A 17,041-nucleotide genomic window follows, 5' to 3' on the forward strand; every position below is an offset into this window, starting at 1 on the left:
ATCAAAACACATCTTTGAATTGAGACATAATGAAATCGTCGATTTTGTTATGACAACTCCTGAATGTCAGGTGGCAGTGTCGTTTCCTTCTTTTTTTTTTCAGATGTGGTCCGTTGATTGACCTCTGTCGAGGCCCTCACGTCCGACACACGGGCAAGGTCAAAGCTGTTGATGTCGTCAAGGTTTGTCTTTGCTTTCATTTGAGAACATTTGATTTCTGGATATATTTTCCAACAAACCATATGGAAAAACTAATTAGGGTTCTGCATATTCTTTATACAAATTTGAATATATTTTTATATTAAGATATAAAAAGTATCCAAATGTTCAATAATGGATAAGAGATTTTTTCAGAGACCTTTCATTCGGGATTTGCTGTCTTTAAGCTCTTTCAAACCAAAAAATAGCGCAAGATTGGAATAATCGCAGTCATTCTGGAAAAACCCAATTCCTTGTTGGATCCGTTAAAACCCTGAAAGCTGACTGACGATGCTTCCTTGCTGGGGTTGTTGAAACCCCTTCCACAGGCATTTCTCTTTATCCCCCCAATCTCATTCCTGACTCGGATGTCGGTGAAGGAATACGTAGATCCCTGTACCGCCTGATTCCGCACCTGTGCTTTCCTGAGATCTTAGGTGGATCATGCCCCCCCTCTCCCACTGGCTCCATGGGAAAGTGCGCATGTGAATAGAGTGTGACGCCATCGGCGTCTGTACATACATGTAGGCCTGTTGTTTCCCTACTAACCCTAACCCCCCTGGCATATCACCTGGGGTACAGGACTCAGTACTGCCAACCACTGCGTAGTAGGGTAAGTCCAGAGATTAGAGGTCCATTTTTTTTCGTGTCCCTGTCACATCTGACCTTGGTTAGCTGACATGGAAATATCACCGGAACCAATTTCAAACTTTTACAGTTTTATTGGCAGGTACATGTAATTGGCATTAATTTATCACTCTTGGAAATTAGAAAGTGTGTTCTAAACTTACAAAATCAAATGTCAGATGTGACAGGGACACGAAAAAAAAATGGACCTCTAATCTCTGTAATTACCCAGTGGTCTGAGCCTGAAGGGCCTAGCCCTACAAGTTACTACTTCTGGCCAGGGCACTTCCATTTTTACTCGTACAACGAATAAAATCATGCATTTGTAGTGCCACAGCACTGTGTGGTACGTTGTCTTAGTAATTGTATTTTAAGGTTTCAGAGAACAGCAAGGTCGTGTCATGATACAAGCCGCAGCGCTGTATGCAGCATTTCCCCGCTAAGTAGTAGTTTGTAGACTTTCAGCGAGACGAGGGTCAACGTGGCCTCGCTTTTCCATACTGTTGACAGAACTCGGCTACCTATTGGGGAGGGAACGCAGAGGCCGAGTCCCTTCAGCGCATCTACGGCATTTCCTTCCCGGACACAAAACAGCTGAAAGAGTGGCAACATTTCCAGGCGGAGGCGGCGAAGAGAGACCACCGCAAGATCGGACGGGTAAACTGATCAGCTCAGATCCATCCTTGGGTCTTCCCCGACCCCTTCCCCCGTGACCATACCTTTCTCTAATGGCCGGCCCTTTAAGAAAGGCCCAACTCCACCAGTATGGCCTCGGAGAGTTAGTGGATTTCCTTTACAACTCCTCCAATAAAAATATTCACTTTTTTCTTTTGAATTCCAAAAAGGTTTTGTTGGAAGTTGAGCCCTTCTTTTAATTAGTTACTCGATTGTATGCCAAAGTTTGCCCCAAAAAAGGTGTTCTTTTTCAGCGAGAGCTTTTGTCCCAGAGAAGCACATTTGCTCCATTATACGAGAGCATAAAAGGAAAAGATTAACTCACAGAAGCGTACCTCAGACTTTGGGAATCATTTCTTGGTTCCTTTTTAGCTATAGTTGGTAAAATGTGGGTAGGCAACAGCTACGACCGGCATTCACAGAAAAACGTCCGTGGAGAAACTAGGACAACACTTGAATGCCTTCAGCGTCGTGGAGCCCATAAACCATGCAGAGATCCAGCAGACTTCCACGTCCTAGTGTGCTCTCTGGGTGTGAGCAAGCACACACACACAAGTGTGTATTTGCCTGCAACTGGGGACCCCCTATTGTTCCTCTTTTGTTTGTACTTTAACTTTTTTAGAAGACCACCCATATGTTTTGTACACAGTTGTCAATCGGGGACCCTCTGTCCATCGGGGACCTTACTGTCCTCTATTGTTCAGGGTCCCCATTTGAATGCAGAAACAAACTCGCACACACCCAAGGGAGATCACTACTCGATAGGAAATCTCTTTGTTCCCTCGTTCATGCTCAGAGGCCATCGATCATTGGCCGGTGATAAATACTGGATCCTTTGACACACATTGCTGACCTTAAGTCGGGAATCAGTTTTTGACATTATGACACATTTGTGTATGAAAATGTTAAAAGAGTTGCATGGTGAAACCGACGTGTTAGATCTGAGAGATATCTGGTTTGAGTGATAGTAAAGTCGTTCAGTATTTAAAAGAGCCAGTGTGTCGTAACATTTTGATATCAACATTCAAAGTGCTCATAGTAGAAATATATATTCTTCATTTTTTTCGAGTAATTACCCTGCACGGCCCATGTTCCTCCCACGGAAACTCAGGGAAGTGATCAGAGCAAGTTCATTTCTCATAAATTTCACCCAGTGTTTTACTCCTCAAGAATGCACTTCCAAACTGAAAAATACTGCAGAAGCCTTCTAGTTTTGAATTTTCTTTATCTCTGACTTCCCAATCGCACTTGCTGCCAAGCGGTTGATACCGTGCACGATATGGGGGCCGATGGGTACCCCCCCCACATGTCCAATCCCTGTTCACACTCTAGACTATTGTTACCCAACACATCCCCCCCAGAAGTCTGTAAAGAATTCCTGAGATTCTGATCAAACAATGACCAACACAAAGGCGAGGGGGTTCTCTCCATCCCATATCTTGCTTCATAGGGAGTGGTTTGTTTTCTGAAATACCGTCTTACCATTCAAGACTGTACCCATCAAGATACATGAATCTTGATGGGGTTTTTTTTCAGCAAACCTTAACTGTTCATTCTTGTATCTTACAAAGTTTCAAATCACTTGAAAACTTCTTCCTCTGTCACAGGAACAAGAGTTGTTTTTCTTTCATGAGCTGAGCCCGGGCAGTTGCTTCTTCCAGCCCAAAGGAGCCCACATCTACAACACTCTCATCGACTACATCAAGGTCAGTGAGACCACCACAGAATACACACATCAAGTCCAAGAACGTGGCTTGACTACAACCGCTGATGCCAAGTGCATCAGCCTTTTTCACCCGATGCACTGCGCGGCGTCAGGCAGGGTTTTAAGGTTTAAATAAGCATGTCAGGACACCTTGTGAGAACATGCGTCAGGAAGCGTTGGTTATTGTGACGGATGTTCAGCATAGTTTTCCCAGAACATGGTTTGAGATTTGTTTGTCATATTTTGTCGGATTAATTTTAGATTTGCTGACAAGATAACAGCGTCTATGTACAAACTTTGCAGGCACATAATGGCAAGTTGTCGAGAGCAGCCAAAAGGGTGGCAGCGTAAATCGTAGAATGAATTTTCTACTGAGTTTCACAAGTTACCCTGCACAATGATCCTTCATCCAAGCACTCTACAGTTTATGACCACAGGCTTTGTACCTTCAACACTCACTCATCCAGATAATATCAGAAAGAAAGGAGTATTTTCCAATGATGTAGTCGAGTACTTTTTGAGAACCAAGTTCTCTGCCAAATATTTTTAACTAGTTAGGAGGGAACAAAGCTGAAGTACATTGGCATTTGATGGTACATGCGTAAAGGTAAGATAAAAAAAGCAACATAATGACTTCAGACTATCACTGTTTCATTAAAATTAACTTTTTAGGACAAACGTAGTCGCAAAGTATTCGGCCGAGTACTTTCCGAGTACTTTTCTCCTTAAAACTTAAATGTTACACAACTGGGAGTGTCTGAAGTCTAACATTTATTTTGTAATCTTACCTCTGCACATTTACCATCAAATGCCTGTGCACTCTGGCTTTATTCCCTCTTACCCAGTTCAGTATTTTGCGGAGAACGTTGGTACTCGGAAAGTACTCGACTACAACACTGGTATTTTCTTTGGACATCCTGTCTGATTTTGCTTTTTTCCTTCTACAGAGTGAGTACCGGAAGCGTGGATTCCAGGAGGTGGTCAGTCCCAACATCTACAACAGCAAGCTATGGCAGACCTCTGGACATTGGCAACATTATTCAGTAAGTTACTGTATTGTGGAAAGGAGAGTAACCCTAAGCCCTCTTTGCTAGGGACGCTCCTCAATCCTCCAGAATGTTCCAATTTGGTGGGGTAACAAAATTGGAATCTCCCTCAATGTCTTGGAAATGTAACTTGGAGGTGTGCCTGCTGCCTCAATCCTTCAAAATCCTCCGGCAGTTCCTGCCATTATGTCGAGGCAGTGCGAAGGGCATTCTTGAGCAGTGCGGTTGATTCAAAAGAAATATCGGGGCTGAGTTTATGCACGACTGAGCAAGAACAATACAAGGTCCAACCCACGACCTTCACTCATGGCATCCTTTGCAGTAAACCGTGCATTTTTGCCATTCACCCTCAATCCTCCAAAATCCTCCAAAACCACCTGAAGGATTTTGGAGGACTGAGGAGGGTTCGGGTTAACCCTGCCTCGTGCAACAGCATACACGCAATGTATAGCAGTTGATTCAATGCCACTGTGTGTGGTCGAAAACGCTGGCCTCGGCACATCGTACATGAAATTACGTTTCACTACAAATAGATGAGGCACTTTGGGAAAACCCATAAGATGCCGGAGAACTTCGCCAACTCTCTTTCTTTTCTGGCAGTTTGCAATTTTTTTTTTTTAAATTTCCGTTGACCCTTGCGAGTTGTCAATCCTCCAATTTCAAAATGATTTTACAAACACCTTGGGGGAAGGGTTAATATCGAAACAGTTTTGTTTGATGCAGTTACATTACGTATTTGGAATCTTTCAGTTAGTAATTTTTGTGTAATCTCAATGAAAGTTTTACTCAGAACTTGAAAGCTTGATGTCTCAAAATGATATCAACCGTTTTTTTTTATAACTTTCCCAAAGCAAAACTTAAAGTGATAGACAGCTGAGAATGATGAACTACACACTTTTTTAAAACAGCACAGCGTCCTCGTTTTGCTGATGTATATAACATTAATCCTCCTATGCTGAAGTCACTCTTTGGGTCATTTGGTGAACACCTCAAAGAAGCACAGCTGTGTGGTGTTGTGCACTGCACCAACTGTCCCTCACAGGAATATCAGATTGCACTTTTTGTGCTGCCCAACAACTGTGCTTCACTGTTTCATGTGCATAACTGTGCTGTAAACCAAATGCAGTGAAGAGGACTGCTCAAAAGACCCTGGGTCATTTTGTGCTGGCAACCAACTGTGTACACACTGAACCTGTGCATGTTTGAGTTCCATGCAGAAAACATTTGCAAACGCGTGACTGTGGGCACTCGTACATATTTGTGCTGTTGAACCAAAAGAGGGTTAAAAACCAACAACTTTCGCCGTGTGAAGAGTTTTCTCAGGTACATTTCTGATGGTCCCCTTTAGTGGGTGAAAAGTAACTGTCAGAGAACAGCGACTCCGCACAAAAGTTATCACAGTTGGTTTCCATCATCAGCAGGGGCCACCGCTAATGACCAGCGATGGCATTGCTTAATACTCGTCCTCAGACAACAGTTCCGCACCAGTCGGCGTGGAATTTGGGTTTACTGCGCAGAATTTTGGTTGAGGCATGCCAACTTCCAGCTGTGCTCGGATGGGTGTACAGAAGAGCTATGAAACCTGTGGATGAAAGGGATCTGTTTTTTTATACCGTTCTTGCAGGCCGCATGACTCGCGGATGGATATTTCTGCAGAGCGTCCGCAATACCAATGTTGGCTTTTATGTTTCCGTTCCGCAGGATAACATGTTTGCATTTGAGGTAGAGAAGGAGAAGTACGCGCTGAAACCGATGAACTGCCCCGGCCACTGGTAAGAGCGGTTACTGCAAGTGTGTGAAAGTCAAGAATCCTCACTATTCAAAGGGCCAACATCTGAATTCATGTCACAAACCTGTGGTTCCTTGGGATGCAGTCAAGTAGGAGGAGTCTTTAGTCTGGAATTTTGCCCTCAGATCCCAACTTTTTCTAATTTGCCGAGATCGCATCTTTCTGTGTTATGATTAACCTAACTTGTGAGCTCACCAACAAAGGGTTTTCACAGCAGTGAAGTTGACTCAAAAGTTGTCCAAAAGCCCATGAATTGACCACATTTTGCTCGATGGCATCGTCACTGTGTTCAGTCAAATCTAGGCTGAACGTGAAGGATAACTCAGGGGGTGGGCATATCTCTTTTTATTCTCCTAATAGTGCACAGTATCCACTGGCCAAAATTCTAGAATTGTCTAAAATATTTCTAGGTCTTCCCACAACTGTCTCCAATTAAAAACCTTAACCCTAATGATCCCAAACCAGCCAAAATCCAACACCAGGGTTTGTTGGCGCCCGTTAGGATGAGTGCTGTGCCGGTATACTGGCTGTGTTTTAGGCGGGATGAGGCATGCCACAGATGGACAGAGTCCAGCTTTTTATGTGTAGAGTTTACTGTCTGGTGTTGAGATTTGCAAGGATGTGGAAGGTTGGCTAGTATATCTACCTAGGGAGAGAGGGTTCCCGTTCTTGTACACGTGTGAATAAGAAACCATTCCGCCTTGCTCTTGCCAGCCTCATGTTTGATCAGCGCCCGCGATCGTGGCGTGAGCTGCCCCTCCGCATGGCAGACTTTGGTGTGCTGCACCGCAACGAGCTGTCTGGCGCCCTCACCGGACTGACTCGGGTCAGACGCTTTCAGCAGGATGATGCGCATATATTCTGCACCCAGGAAATGGTAAGCCGATGGACCCGGACCGTTGTGTACAGTGTTTGATGTTGAACAGCCCATTACAGCTCACATGCACAGTACTCCCGTTGCATTGATGTCCTGCATTATTAGTATTATTTTATAGTGTGGGATGCTCTGAGTGTGTAGGACCAGTTTTTCTGTTTGAGTGGATGCCTTCCAGTTGTTGCAATTTCATTCGAATCATTCTGGTTTTGGAGTTTTCAAAGGCCCACATGCAGAACTTGAAAAGTTGGGGAAGAAAAAAACCAGAATCTGAAAGCAGTCTTTCACGCTGCACACCGATCGGGAAGTTTGCTCATTCCCTCAAAACAGGTGGATCCCCAGAGCATTGTGGTATTGAAGAACGTTAAACAACATTGAACTGCATCTTTGTATCTGTGTATCTTTGCCGCGCAGGCGCACAGCCGCATGTGACTCTGTACGCGCACCCAATGACTGTTTCATTTGAACGCTTTCACTGCGTATTGGTGCTCGTCATCATCGTGCTTGCCCCGTTGCTTGTCCGGTCATTACGTAACAGCTGTTGGATCTGCGTGTTGTCACTGTCTCATTCCCGCACCAAATACATCCCAAGTGCGTTTATGAAGCATTCACATTGAGAGCTGTCTTTCACATCAGCTGAGAGCTTGCGACAGATAATCCACAAATGACTACGAGAGGTTTTCCAAAAAGCACTGACATGATACGAAGCCACGTCAAGTCGCTCGCCAGCTCCAAGTACCAGCAACGGTTATTTAAATCTTGTAAACTACTTGCTCATCAACAGATCCAGCAAGAGATCATGGGTTGCTTGGACTTCTTGAAGACTGTCTACGAAACCTTCGGCTTCACCTACAAGTTGGCTCTCTCCACCCGCCCTAAGAAGTTCCTGGGAGAGATCGAAGTCTGGGACAATGCAGAGAAGGTACTCCAGACATGAAAATGACAAGTAGAGAAAACAGTTATAACCGTTTGGTGATGTGGTAACCTAGTCATTTTCCTATAGCTCATGTCGCCACTAAATTTTCTGAAAGGCACATCAAGTCGCTAGTCTGTTTTTCCCAAGTCATCAGGTCCTGAGCTTTGCTTGTCCGATCCAATGATGTGAACTTTGTTGTTTTACAAACAGTTCTGACCCATCTGCCTAATTTTGTCACTGTATGCTGAATTTTTCTTATGTTAAAACATCAGTGTAATTAAAATGGACGTGTTCCCTTCGCACGTTTAAATTATTTGTTTGTAGCCATTTCAATAAAAGGTGGTAATGTCACAAGTCACGTTTGTTCAATTAGCCAGAGTCCGCAAGCATTACCTCTAAAACAATTCAACAATTGCATGTACATAAATACCGAGGGTTTGTTTGGCAAAGATTTCTAGAACTGAAAAGACAGCTTACACGTGCATAGAGTTTTATCTTCAAGCAAACTTGAATTCTCAATTCTGATTGGTCGATCCATTGCAACAAACAGTGTGATATATAACGGTATTGCATGGTTCATTTCAAACCCTGCATAATGCACTGTTCTATCCTTAATAACACATCACGCTATTTTTTACGCTAAAAGTAAAACGCTTCGCTGCAAACTTTACTGTAACTTCAAAGGTTGCGCATATAGGCCCCTACTGTTGCGCATCTAGGCCCCTACTGGGCGTCAAGCTTGCTTGAAGATACATTGGTTATCTCGTTCGTGCTCGTGGAATACAGAATAATGTTGTGCGTCTGTGTCCCGTACACCACTTGATCATCGGCCTCGTGGTATACGGAACACAGACGCACTTCATCATTTTGTGTTCGGCGCGCGCTTGTGATAACTTATCATAATTATGTCCGTTTAACTGTGATCTTTCTTTTGCATTGCTCCAGCAACTTGCAGCCACACTCAGCGAATTCACCAAAGACTGGAAACTGAACCCAGAGGACGGCGCTTTCTACGGACCAAAGGTAACGGTCATCGCAAGCATGCCAAGGAGTGTGCAGGCCAGATTTTCGGCGGAGTGTCCACAATACGGTGCAGCCTTCACATTTTTGTGTGCCGCCATGGTTTGTTTTGTTTGTAGCTAGGCTGATGTCCATGCATGTCCACTGTCTCATGCAGAAATTCCATGACTTCTTCATGAAATCCCCCCGTAATAGGCTGCCCACCGGCGACAGTCTTACTGGGTCTGTGAAATGCATTTTCTCTGACTGTAACCCTTGAAAACCCCCTTTGCATTTCAATTGAATTTATTTTCAGTATTTCGTTTTGGTGTATTTAACAGTGTTTTGGTGCCCTTGTGGACATTTTGCTCGTGCAAATTTCCGTGTTCAAGAACAAAACTGCGAAGTGGTTCCCGCAGGAATGACCTCACTGTTGATGATTGATTTTGACAGAAATTGCTGGAATTTTCAACACTTGCAGTTGGATATTTGAGGGGGGGAATTCACGTACTTGGCACAGAGCCATTGAGCAGCCCCAGTTTCAGAAATGTTTTAACTGAGCAGAAAATGTTTCAGAAAGTCAACCGAATAAATTGGATTGTGTCTTCCCAGTATGACATTGCAGCGACAGCACCCTCAGTCTTCTGGGAAAACAAGCGCGCTTTTCAATACCAAGTGCACTTTTCAATATGTAGAACCCCCAAAAGTTACACAGTTTTCATTCATTGCAGAAGAGCACAGAGTTGAGGAAATACGCCTCTGAGAAAAATTCATTGTGTAGACCCTTTCGCCTGGATCCTTGCTCCGGCAACCGGCAACCAACACATGACGGCAAATGAACTTGTACTTGAAATTTGGCCCTCAATCAAGGAATATGATTGAGGTGCACGCGTAGTAGCAATCAGGAAAATGCATTTCCCCCCCCCCACCTTGCTAATGACAGTGTGGCTACCCTGTGTCATCCGTTGCCAGATCGATATCAACATCATGGATGCCCTGAAACGGTCCCATCAATGCGCCACCATCCAGCTAGACTTCCAACTCCCCATCCGCTTCAACCTCAAGTACTCCAGGTAAAAGCATATATGCCGCTGTTACGCTCTTTGTGAGTCCGCAAGCCTACTGGGATTGCTCAGTTGTCACATAGCTGCATTGGCAGAGTGTTTTCTGAGTGTTGCGAAGTTTCAATGTGACGATCCTGCTTCAGTGAACTGCCGTTTTTTGCCTCTCGTTTTGTGCTGATACACCAAACACTACATTTTGCACCCCCAAACGTTTACAAACGAGTGGCATTGGGACTCCTTTAAGTGCACTGACGATCGGTTAAATCTCAGACACTTTGGTTTTGACAAGTGTCTGCATGGATTTGCTGCACTTTGCCCTCCAAGATTTTTATCAACAAATGCAATCTGCCCAAAAACTCGCCACCCAAGCTCCTGTCTCCTCATTCCCCTGCCAGTTGCCGCAAAATCATGCAGTCGGTGCGCCTTCCAAATTCTCTGCTCCCAAACTGTAGAACAGTCTCTCAAATCATTTCAAGGCCTGTCACACCTTGGGTCAGCGAGCCAATTGAGTGTTTCAACAGCGTATGCGCAGCGTCATTTGGGACACGCTCGTATGGTTCGTGCTTGAATGGCCATGCCTTTTTGAAATACCATACGCAGAGATGCCAACTTGTACGATTTAGGCATAATTTTTACGATTTGTGCATACAAGCTGCGTTAGTAGCAGTAGGAACTAGTTGGTTGAATCATCCGTTCACCCCGATTAATGCTATGATGAACTGGGGGCGAATAGGCACGATCGCTACGTGATTGTGTACGTCCATATGCATTGTACATGTACCGATATCGTACACACGTGTGTCGAACATCATGGTAGTCCTGAAGTTGACCGGAGTGGAGGACTGTCGAGGATCTGATTTTCGGATATTTGGTGAGCAATTGGACTTATTTTGCACCGTGGCAGCAAGTGAGCAGGAGTTCGGGGACGAGGGCACCACAAACATGGGCCGTTATTGCAAAGTCTTGTGGTGGAGAAGCTTACGTGTTTTGCAACGCATGTAACTGTGACAAGATAAACATTGCCCACACTGGATCTTACAACACCGTCAAGCACATTAGTTAGGCAAAGAACAAATAGCTCTGCTTCCGATTAAATAGGGTCGGTAGGTAAGGATTTTTTGACCATGTTTTGTGCTGATTGAATGGAATAAAAGTTGCCAAAATTGCTACCAAAGTGATTGAAATACAAATTTACCAGCATTAACGTGGAAATATTATCAACAGTTAATTACAATTCACATTTGCACAATGCTAGTCAGGTAAACACAAAGTGTTTGGACGTGAAAAGAAGTTGCTTACAGGTGTTTGTCTTAAAAGAAGAGAGGACAGGATTTATTTAAACTTTTTTTTTTCTTTCCAATTTGCCGATGAAAGTTCTTAGGGTCGCGCCGGGAAACCGGAACATGGAAGTGCGATAGGATTACGCTTCTTTATTTTGAAAAGTTGGCATCTCTGCAGACGGGCTCATTCGAATTATCGCTCAAGATGCCACCTTTTTACTTTCACAAGCGTGCTAAGACTTGCATTATGCCCAATATAAAACTGTTTATCACTCCCGTTCACAGCTGTCTTTTCTTGTTTCTTGCTTTGACAGTGCTGAGGGGATTGAGAAGAGACCGGTTATGGTCCATCGTGCCATCCTGGGATCAGTGGAGAGAATGATCGCCATTCTGACGGAAAGCTACGGTGGAAAATGGTAAGGGTGAAAATGGAAAACTAGGCGACGCTCCCCGACAAAAATTGAAGCTCCATTGCAGAATACCCCGCCACCCGGCATGATCAACCTCATAGCCAGGTACAGGTCAAAGTGTCACTCTCTTCTCAAGGGATTTTCACCTCGTGCCCACGTAACCAGTCATTCCAGGGGTCATTTTTTTTTTAAGGTGGCGGGATATTCTGCAACTACTCCAAATTTGTCACAGTTCACTGGTAACCGATCGGCCTTTTGCCTCCAGAGGCATCCAAAAGCCAACACCAGTATGAAGAAATGGAGACATTCTGTCGTACAAAAACTGGCGCGATAGACTTCATGTAGACTATCAATAGCTGGGATGTACAGTCGGTCAGGTTCTACGTCCTGAAGTGGCCCCGGGTTTTGGCTTTTATCGTCAGCTTTTATCTATCAGTAGCTGGGATGTACAGTCGGTCAGGTTCTACGTCTTGAAGTGGCCCCGGGTTTTGGCTTTTATCGTCAGCTTTTATCTATCAGTAGCTGGGATGTACAGTCGGTCAGGTTCTACGTCCTGAAGTGGCCCGGGTTTTGGCTTTTATCGTCAGCTTTTATCTATCAGTAGCTGGGATGTACAGTCGGTCAGGTTCTACGTCCTGATGTGGCCCGGGTTTGGGCTTTTATCGTCAGCTTTTATCTATCAGTAGCTGATATGTACAGTCGGTCGGGTTCTACGTCCTGAAGTGGCCCCGGGTTTGGGCTTTTATCGTCAGCTTTTATCTATCAGTAGCTGGGATGTACAGTCGGTCAGGTTCTACGTCCTGAAGTGGCCCGGGTTTGGGCTTTTATCGTCGAAATTTTAAGTTGGGTGTTAGCACCATACCCAGGTGTAGCCCTAACCTCAATACCTATAATTCAGGTAAAGTCAGGGGTCCCGGGTCTGGAATGCCTCCAAATGATCTCACGCCAGGTACGGGACTTTTTAGTATGTTGATGCTGTGTAGGGTTTGGTGGTGTGACAGGGCCATACTATACATTCGGGGTCCAAAAGTGTGGCATTTTTGTGTCCCTGTTACATCCGACATGGAAATATCACCGAAATTGATTCTTTCAAACTATGTCTGTTTGTTTGGTAGGTAATTTGCATTAATTCATCACTCTTGGAAATTAGAAAATACATTCCGAACTTATAAAAATCAAATGTCAGATGTGACAGGGAAACGAAGAAATTGGACCTGAGTTTTATATTGAATGACCCAAGACCTGCTGCCACCCAAGGCAGCCACGGCCATATCCAAATCAAGCAGTTGTGGCTAGTTAGTAATCCATGCGTCCATGGGAAGTAACCGTATCTGTTAGCTAGTGTGACATTGACAGCCACAAGTTGTTTCAAGCTTGGAGTTCATCAGAGTGGGCCCTGTAGACTTTTATCATAGTGCTGCCATGCTTGTCTTGTTCTCTGTAGACTTAATGGCAGTAGTAATGCAAGTGCACAAATTGTTACAAGGGAACAGACTATTTTTCCGTCCAGCCTCAGTTTGGTTATATTAGTTTTCATGGTCGAAAAGCAAGATGGCTGCCCCATGATAGAGCTCTGTAGCATAACGTTTACACTGCCCCCTGTCACCTCGGCAGGCCTTTCTGGCTGTCCCCTCGCCAAGCCATGGTCATCCCCGTCGGTCCCGTCTTCAACAACTACGCCAGCGAGGTCAAGGACAAGATCTTCCAGGCCGGCTTTCTCTGCGAGAAGGACCTGGACGCAGGCGACACCATGAACAAGAAGATCCGCAATGCCCAGCTGGCTCAGTTTAACTTCATCTTTGGTAAGATGGGGGAAAAAAAGCCAGATTTTAAAACGAAAATCACAGCAATGTGGAACCATTGCCGTATTACCAAAATCAATTCTAAATGAAGCTCAGTATTTGTTTAAAGTGACTAAAAACCTAAAACTAGATTTGGTTTTGGAACTAGGCCGTAACGTTTCCCCCAGTTATTTTGTAAATTATTGCCTCAACACAGTCAAACATTTTGTTGAATATCTGAATCACTCAGTGCGCAGGGTGCAGTTGGAGGGAAACCTCAAAGCAGTTTCTGTTTTGTGTAGACATTTTTACCCAGTTTAGCCTTAAAAATGGACGGGGCAAAAGTTACTTTCCGTTTTCACATGAAGTTGAATAATTGCTTTTTTTTTAATTTAAGATCCCAAACCCATTATTGATTTTCTGCCAGTTGTAGCCTACATGGTGACTCATGTATAGAACAGGTGGAGTTTCAAGTCTCTGTAAATAACTGTAAAAAAACATGGGGAAATGCTTCTAAAATTGTAGGCCCCTGTTTCCGTGTTTTGCATCTTGCGTTATGTCTACATTTTTCCCCAAATCTCATTTTGTTTTTAACTTTTTTCCCTTAACTTTTTGTTTTCCAGTTGTCGGAGAGAAAGAAATGACCAACAAGACGGTCAACGTTCGCACCCGAGACAACAAAGTGCACGGCGAGCACAGCCTGGATGCTGTAATTGCACGCTTCCAAGCACTCAAAGAGACCCGAGCCCTTAACAGTGAAGACTCATTTTAATGCTACATCAAACAGCCAAGATTACAACCAGTCATACATGAAACAGTGGTAAAGAAACACAAAGCAACAGGTGAAGAATATCTGTTGATCGCAGTGTCATAGGAATTCATCACAAGTGTCCAATTAAAAAAAAAAGAAAAAAAATTTCAAGTTCGAGTGTGAACTCTACAACGTATACGATGCCAAGGAGCACTTGAAAGCTCGTGGGAAACTCAGTGGGGCGTGTGTTTACAATTTGTGTGAGGAGGCTTACTTTTCAAATCCTCAAATTCACCAGCCGTACGTATAATCCTTGAGGAAAATTCACTCTCTTCGGTTGCGTGTCAGTGTGTCGATCAAGTTCGGGATTGCCAACTCTTTATCGTGCTCACTAAAATGCAGTTCAAATCAGAAATCTTGACACTTGAAGTGCACTGAGAAGGTGTCTTTTAATGGACCGTCTGCACATGTAAGAGCTTGGAAGTTATTGCATGTTGGTCTTAGACAGAATTTGTTATCAATCAAAGTACGACTTTATTTGCAAAAAAATGGTAAAAAGGTGGTACATGTATGTAGCCGTTAGGAAGCAACTTTGTATGGAATTGCTCAATGCTGTATACACATAATTGTAACACTAAAAACTTATATGCAGAATTACAGCTCTCACTGACGATATTAAACAGTGCAGACATAGGGAAATCATATTTGATTTGGGATGGCTCGGGAGCATGCCTGCTGTTGGCAACCTGTGTTCAAATATGGGCTTAGCTTTACAGCTTCGTCGCAATAGCATGGAAAAAAATATTGGCGTTCAGTGGTGAAAAAAGTTTGGCATGGATTTAATATCTACATTGTCAGCATGTAATGTTTTGCCGACTGTAACAAGGGATGCTAATCATTGACTGCTTTTTCCCCGTGTACTGTTTCAACTATTTTGAACTTTAATTCACGTAATGAGAGTGCACTGCACATGCATGTGTGTTTCAGATCAAAGCCAATCAGCCAGGCAGAACCAGTAGATTTGAAACTAAATACATAACTAATTAAGATTTCTAAGCTGCTCAAATCTCAATAAAGCATATTTTATTCTGAATAACACAGCTGATGCGTATGCCATCACCTGCAGTTTCCAACAGTGTAAATTTTAACAAGAAAATGTTTTCCAAAAAAAAATGGATTTCGAGGTACACATTTTAAAAGCTGTTGCATTCGACAGTGATAATGTGCTTAGCCTTTTTAAAACTTTGCTAATTGCAAAAAGTGTGTCGAGTTTTGTTTTCCAACGGCTGAATCATCGATATTTAATCATTTCCATGCTCTGAAACAAGCCAAGGTATTTCTATTGTCAGTGTAGAAATACCTAATGGACCGTACCCAGAGGACCACGTGAGCTGTCGGATGGGGCTGTTGAGCCCCTCCATTGAAACAATTCCACAAAATATGAGTAACTTTTGTCACCAGTCGAGTATTAGGCACTGTCTGCTGGTGGCAGGAGGGGGTCAGAGGTCAGTGCACCCCCCCTCCCCACTTGTGTGACCTGGGGGCATGTTCCCATACTTTTGATAGGTCCTAGTATGGGGCGGGGCTTCATCAACAGCTCCCTTCCTTGTAAATCATTCCGCCAGCGTTGACACTGTCTACTTAATTTTGCCTTTATTCTTCACTTAGCACACACTTGTAATGCTATAAATTCCTGTTTTCAGGGTTTTGTGGGTCGGGAAATCAATGTGATATTTGAAGGGAATCGCAATAGCATTTGATGTGTAAGTGCTAAGAGGTAGTGTAGGATTTTTATTTATTTTTTTAATTATATTTGGAGGGGTTTTGTTTGTTTTCAAGAAACAGTGAATTGGTAAGGTGAAGGGCTGTGGAATATTGATCTTTTCTTTGAACGTTTGCCTTTTATGATAACATTAATTGCTTAGAATGTAGTGCCTAAAATCGATTTTGTTACGCTGTTGAATTGGGATAAGTCTGCAATGGATGAAGTTAATTTGATTTTACCTGATACCAGCTATGTTGATTTCACAAATACATTCAAACTTTCCAAATCTCTTTACCCATGCGGCTGCTGCATACGGTTGCTAAGCAAAGGTTAATGCAACGCCTGGGCTTTTATGTAATATGAAAACAAGAATTTCACGAGCAAAGTCCTCTGCATAGGTGTAGAGATGGGGGAGGAACGGGGGCACGTATCCCTCACTTTTGGGGGTGGGGCCATTGAATCACCCCCCCCCCGATTTTTTCATGGTGAGAAAAATTGAAGATGGATCATGAGGAATTGTTCAGATCCCCAGCAACCAAAATGTATTCAGTAGCCAGCAATATAAGGGAGAACAGTTTATAAAAAAGCCATAAATAAATCATTTTGATGTAATATTCTGCAGGAGTGGAATACTTTACAGATGGGCGCCCGTATCATGAACATCGACCCCTTGTGCCATATTGTGTCAACCCCCCCCCGTTCGTGGCACGTATTAACTCCATTGGATCTCTGAACGTTCAAAACAAATGAAAGTTCTTGTTAAACTTGACCCGTGGAGAAAATAAGTCTGTTGCAATTTGTCCGGCCTCAGTCATGTCAGTACATTTAGTGTCTTTTCTTTGTTTACTGGTTGCAATACTAGCGTTTTCCTCAGCAAATGCCATACACGTTTATGTGCAGAATAAAATTCCATAAAAGCTGGAAAAAATGGAATGGTGTCTTAATTTTGTGAATTTTATTTCTGCCATGCAGAGTTTGTGAAGGTAGTCACAATCATAATCAGCTCACTTTTATCATGAAGCAAAGCATGGGGGGTGTTGCACTGAATTTTCACACGCGCTGTACCGTGGCGGCTGAGTTTATTTGCCACGGCGTCATACCCTACTATTTCCTTCAATGTAACGAGTTGCTCTGAAGTACGTAGGTTTCTGGTTGTGGATG

At 43.6% G+C, this 17,041-nt stretch overlaps 1 protein-coding gene across 2 annotated transcripts in view; it reads left to right on the plus strand.

Annotated features, from left to right (window-relative positions):
• Nucleotides 1–16,813, plus strand: part of LOC110989441 (threonine--tRNA ligase 1, cytoplasmic-like) — a 28,152-nt gene extending 11,339 nt beyond the window's left edge. For both annotated transcript variants that reach the window (XM_022253820.2, XM_022253821.2), the window contains exons 8-19: nucleotides 104–182; nucleotides 1,336–1,482; nucleotides 3,108–3,206; nucleotides 4,153–4,248; nucleotides 5,953–6,023; nucleotides 6,755–6,917; nucleotides 7,699–7,836; nucleotides 8,776–8,853; nucleotides 9,802–9,902; nucleotides 11,488–11,589; nucleotides 13,198–13,385; nucleotides 13,988–16,813. In XM_022253820.2, coding sequence (XP_022109512.2) covers nucleotides 104–182; nucleotides 1,336–1,482; nucleotides 3,108–3,206; nucleotides 4,153–4,248; nucleotides 5,953–6,023; nucleotides 6,755–6,917; nucleotides 7,699–7,836; nucleotides 8,776–8,853; nucleotides 9,802–9,902; nucleotides 11,488–11,589; nucleotides 13,198–13,385; nucleotides 13,988–14,136 — 1,411 coding nt within the window. In that variant the 3' untranslated portion in view covers nucleotides 14,137–16,813. The remainder of the gene's footprint in view (nucleotides 1–103; nucleotides 183–1,335; nucleotides 1,483–3,107; nucleotides 3,207–4,152; nucleotides 4,249–5,952; nucleotides 6,024–6,754; nucleotides 6,918–7,698; nucleotides 7,837–8,775; nucleotides 8,854–9,801; nucleotides 9,903–11,487; nucleotides 11,590–13,197; nucleotides 13,386–13,987) is intronic.
• The last annotated feature ends 228 nt before the right edge of the window (nucleotides 16,814–17,041 follow it).

This window comes from Acanthaster planci, linkage group LG05 (assembly GCF_054643075.1).
Source record: "Acanthaster planci isolate LZ-2023a linkage group LG05, COTS_SCS, whole genome shotgun sequence".
Lineage (NCBI taxonomy): Eukaryota > Metazoa > Echinodermata > Asteroidea > Valvatida > Acanthasteridae > Acanthaster > Acanthaster planci.